The sequence below is a fragment of the Haplochromis burtoni genome, unplaced genomic scaffold (genome assembly GCF_018398535.1).
Source record: "Haplochromis burtoni strain Fernald_Lab_line unplaced genomic scaffold, NCSU_Asbu1 Contig_253, whole genome shotgun sequence".
Taxonomy (NCBI): Eukaryota; Metazoa; Chordata; class Actinopteri; order Cichliformes; family Cichlidae; genus Haplochromis; species Haplochromis burtoni.
Genome location: NW_024582614.1, coordinates 832,479 through 837,260, shown reverse-complemented (window position 1 = coordinate 837,260; position 4,782 = coordinate 832,479). Strand labels below are relative to the sequence as shown.

The following is a 4,782-nucleotide window of genomic DNA, read 5'->3' as shown; positions in this document are numbered from 1 at the left end:
ACACACACACACACACACACACACACACACACACATACCCACACACATAGTGGTTCACACACATTTAGAAAACTCCTCAGAGATATTTGTAAAAAAAAAAATCTGCACTTCTAATGTCACCATGATATCCTCTTCCTCTGCAGGGGTGAGATGTCCCCATGGGATTTGCTGCTGCTCTTTCCACTCCAGCAGCAGACTAGCAAACAAGCAGGACTTGTATGAAGTCCTGGGCGTCTCCCGCACTGCCTCACAGAAGGAGATCAAGAAGGCTTACTACCAGGTCTCTTAACATGCTCTTGTTAGACTTCTTATATGTGTCATTCCAGTAAAATGAGTAACATATGCAGTTTTCTTTTGCCTTGAATGCAAGCTTTTCCTTTTCATTTGTCCAGCTGGCAAAGAAGTACCACCCAGACACCAACCCAAATGACCCAGAGGCCAAAGAGAAGTTTGCAAAGCTAGCTGAAGCATATGAGGTAAAAAAAAAAAAAAAAAAAAAACTCAAAGCAAAACAGTTATATAAATACAAACATCCAACATAAGTTCATCCCAGAAGCACATTTAGCCTGATATTTATCTGCTCTCTTGCTTCTGTGTGCAGGTGCTGAGTGATGAGCTGAAGAGGAAGCAGTATGACACGTACGGCGCGTCGGGCTTTGACCCGAACCGTGCCAGTGCTGGCCAGCAGCAGTACTACAGGGCTGGGGGCGCCACTATAGATCCCGAGGAGCTCTTCAGGAAGATCTTTGGAGAGTTTACAGGAGGCATGGGCTTCGGAAACATCAACAGCATGTTTGAAGAAAGGCCAGAAGTAAGAGGACGCTGACAACACCATAGCATCGATCTTTTTAGATATGTGATGTTAATTTGATGTGCTTAGTTAAGATTCAGTTTAACATACAGATGTGAGAATTGAACACTGGTTTTTAAATGTTCCCGTCTTTTCCTAGTTTGTGATGGAGCTTACGTTTTCGGAGGCGGCAAAGGGCGTGAATAAGGAGCTGAATGTGAACATTGACGACACGTGCCAGAGGTGTGACGGGAGGGGCAACGAGCCGGGGACTAAGGTGTCTCACTGTCACTACTGCAATGGCACAGGGATGGTGAGTTTCCGACCGACGCTCGGCTCCTCTCAGCACCTGGCTGCACTCATCAGCTTGTCTGTGTCGCCCCTTGCAGGAGTCGATCAGCACAGGACCCTTCATGATGCGCTCAACGTGCCGGCGCTGTGGTGGGAAAGGATCCATCATAAACACGCCCTGCGCCCTGTGCAGAGGTTCAGGCCAGACTAAGAAGAGGCAGACGGTCACTGTGCCCGTACCTGCCGGTAGGTTTCCATCCTGGGTTCTCAAATCCATCAATGTTTTTAATGCGAGAGTTTACCTCTAGTGTTTGAAGCTACTGCTGCTTAAAACAAATAACCTCAAAAGTTTGCGTTTAATAGTCGGTTTTAAAATAGACGACTGCATATATTCCAGGAGTGGACAATGGTCAGACGGTACGAATGTCAGTAGGAACTAAAGAAATCCTCATTACATTCAGAGTAAGTTTTGGTCTCTCAAATTCACGTACTCCTTATTTTACTTGTGAGAGAGCAGTGCAGAGGTTTGATGCGTCGTGTTTGATCTGTGCAGGTTCAGAGGAGCCCGGTGTTCAGACGTAATGGAGTAGACATCCACTCTGATGCCTTCATCTCAATAGCGCAGGCCATCCTGGGAGGCACAGCCACCACACAGGGCCTCTATGAAACCATCAGTATTGTGGTGAGTGTGTGTCGACAGTAATATTCAGAAGGCCAGTCATTTTCAATTATCCTAGTGGGTCACCATGATACTGCAGTTGGGCCACAGGAATAACAGAAATACAGTTTGAAATTCTTTACACACATGTACGGTTACATATGTGTAGAATTTGACTTGTTTGTAAACAAAGTGAGTAATAGGAGGTGTGTGATAATACTCTAAATTTACTGCTCTTGTATTGAGGTTTGTGTCCCACTTGTTACACGTTGGCCTAAACACTTAGCATATGATTGTGTAGCTTTAGCAGGTTACAGTCAACAGCCTGCAAATTTTAATGTTTTTGAATAAAGATTTCATGGAAAAGCTCAAGAAAATTTCTCTTCTGTTTGATTAGAGTGAAGATTTCAGATTGGGTGAGCCCCATGGGGCTTTCTGGTCTTTAAGGGGGGCACAGCACTCTTGACTTTGAGAATCTCTGCTTAAGCTAATAAAATGTGTTTTTAGGTAACCTCAATGCGCAAGTGTTTGATATTTATAGTTTGTCTATTGCGTTTTTTTTCTTTTTATTTCTGCAAATTATTAAAGAGTGTAAAGTTTTAATAAAGAGCGGTGCCTGCAGTATTTCTAGCTGCCTCTCTCAGATGCCTCACAGGGAGTTTCACTGGAGGAAACCTCTATTTCAAAATGTGTTGGTTGTGTTTTCAGATTCCTGCCGGCTGCCAGGCTGATCAGATCATCAGGCTGCAGGGGAAAGGCATTCGGAGGATAAACAGCTACAGCTACGGAGATCATTATGTTCACATTAAGATCAAAGTGCCCAAGTAAGTTAGTCTGATTGTCCTACAACCAGACATTTTTTGGCAGAATTTTTATTTATTATTTAATTGTTATTACAGAAACATGATAATGTGAATTTTTAAAAAAGTGTAACTTTATTTAGACCCACAAAACTTTTAAATAATGCAGTATCAATAAATTTGTATAAAGGGGTTATAAGAGATTTATGTATATTTTTATTTATGCATGTTTTGTTGTTACATCTTATAAGATGCATTTTTTTGTTAATTTTCTGATATAAATTGGTACTAATCACATGATTCTCTTCACTTTCCTGCAGGAAGTTGACTCGGAGGCAGCGCTCTCTTCTGCTGAGTTATGCAGAGGAAGAGACAGAGGTTCAGGGGACTGTCAGCGGCGTCAGTCCTTCAGAAGGTCAGAACTAAAGCTCAGCTCCATCATAGAGTCAAAGCATGATTTCATAATAATGCACACATCCATAGAGATAGGTAGTCCAGGTGAGATCTGCACTCACCTGATGAAGTGCATGTTTTTGTCCAGGAGGGGGCAGCAGCACTTCAGCCACCAGCACAAAGTCAACCGCCTCAGAGGAGGGACAGGACAAGCAGAAGGAGAAAGAGGAGGAGGAAGGCTTCTTCTCCAAACTAAAGAAAATGTTTAGCTGACACTGAGACTGCAGGTTGGAGCTTTAAGTATCTCCTACCATCCCTGATAGAGAGCTAAATGTTGAACACAACAGATATTTATTAACCAGTCTTAACCTGCAGTGTGGTAACCACTTTTTTTTTAATTTTCAGGTAAAAAAAGAAGCAAGCAAAACAATAGTGTAAAGGAAGATGAAAGAATCTACACACCGGTCCTCCACACCATCTCCTCTTGCTTTAAAAATCCAGCCAGGAGTAGAAGGAAGAGAGAAGCACAGTGGCATTTGTGTTGACACAGTCACACATTGTTGAACTTGGAGTTGGAGAACGAGTCAGGGCCACCCACATGACGAAATGTAACCACAAGCACAGACAGGTGCTCGGTGGAAAATTTCTTGATGCGCTCACAAATAAACCAGAAAGTGATTTTTGCTTATTTTTCTGTTACCTCTCATCCTTCCTTATTGTCTTTGAAGCTACTCGATGAGGCAGCGCTCCACAGACACTAGTTCTGTCAAATTGTGTAAGACAACCAGACAACCTTTGAATGTAAATGTGTTACAAGTAAAAACATGTTAAAAGGATTGCAACTGGATAAAGATTGACATGGATTTTTCACATTGGAATTATGTCATGACCTACGTGATGCTATATCACAGCTAAAAGGTTCCCATCAACTTCCAGTGTCCTTAAAAATGAAGCATGGCTGTAAATTCTTGGTAAAGCAAAGTCTGAAGTTTGACTCTAGTTACATTGAAATTTTAGGCAGTGTAATAAAAGGAAATGCAGTTATTGCAACTGCAGTAAGCCAGTGATCAGCAGATGATTGCAAGATTGGCTAAGGTAAAAACATTCACTTCAATCAGTGTTACACCCAGACTGCACTACATTTCCATATAATTTCCATACACTGATATAATCTGAGAACAGGTTTAAATTGATATACATTGACCTGTTAAAGAGATTTCCTGCAACTTAACTTTTCATTTCTGATTTGTTCTATTAAATAAAAATAGGTTAACTTTTACAATTTGGTGATACTTAAAAAATATAATCATGTGTTTTATTTGTATTGTCTCAGAATTTAATCCCTATTTTTGTCTCATTTAATGTAAAAGTTTTTGGGGGGGTTTGTTCATTTTGTATTTTCATGCTGTCACATTGACAAGATATTAAATGTTCTTGAATCAAAATTCTAAGAATATTTTTCAGATGTTTAGCAAGAAACAAATGTGAACCAGGCCTAACCAAAGGCCTAATTAAGTTATGCTCTCTTCCTGGTCAATTGTGCCTGTGCGTGGCAACAACACTAATTTAAATAAAGATTCAATGTTGGAAAATGTTTTTCTTTCTTTTTGAAATTTAAATGTTGAGTTTGTAATACCCTGAAACAGCAGCAGATGGCAGCGGTAATGGGTAAGTAAATGAAGAAATGCTCTCACAGCAACGCTGAAAGGTCTGCTTTGACACAGGCGCGCTCAGCTTTGATGTGTTCAGCCACCCACTTCATAACCACGGGCAGTGTCTGAACAGAAGCTTTTTGTGAGGGTCATCAGGGACGTTGGCTTCAGACAGGGGCTTTCCAGCTGTTTTCGGTC

General features: G+C 41.3%; 1 protein-coding gene across 1 annotated transcript in view; it reads left to right on the top strand.

Annotated features, from left to right (window-relative positions):
• LOC102314620 (dnaJ homolog subfamily A member 3, mitochondrial) overlaps positions 1–4,524 on the top strand; it is a 5,886-nt gene extending 1,362 nt beyond the window's left edge. The window contains exons 2-12 of the mRNA XM_005938444.3: positions 144–280; positions 393–476; positions 602–811; positions 951–1,103; positions 1,180–1,327; positions 1,479–1,543; positions 1,635–1,763; positions 2,448–2,563; positions 2,860–2,954; positions 3,081–3,219; positions 3,338–4,524. Coding sequence (XP_005938506.1) covers positions 144–280; positions 393–476; positions 602–811; positions 951–1,103; positions 1,180–1,327; positions 1,479–1,543; positions 1,635–1,763; positions 2,448–2,563; positions 2,860–2,954; positions 3,081–3,205 — 1,262 coding nt within the window. The 3' untranslated portion in view covers positions 3,206–3,219; positions 3,338–4,524. The remainder of the gene's footprint in view (positions 1–143; positions 281–392; positions 477–601; positions 812–950; positions 1,104–1,179; positions 1,328–1,478; positions 1,544–1,634; positions 1,764–2,447; positions 2,564–2,859; positions 2,955–3,080; positions 3,220–3,337) is intronic.
• The last annotated feature ends 258 nt before the right edge of the window (positions 4,525–4,782 follow it).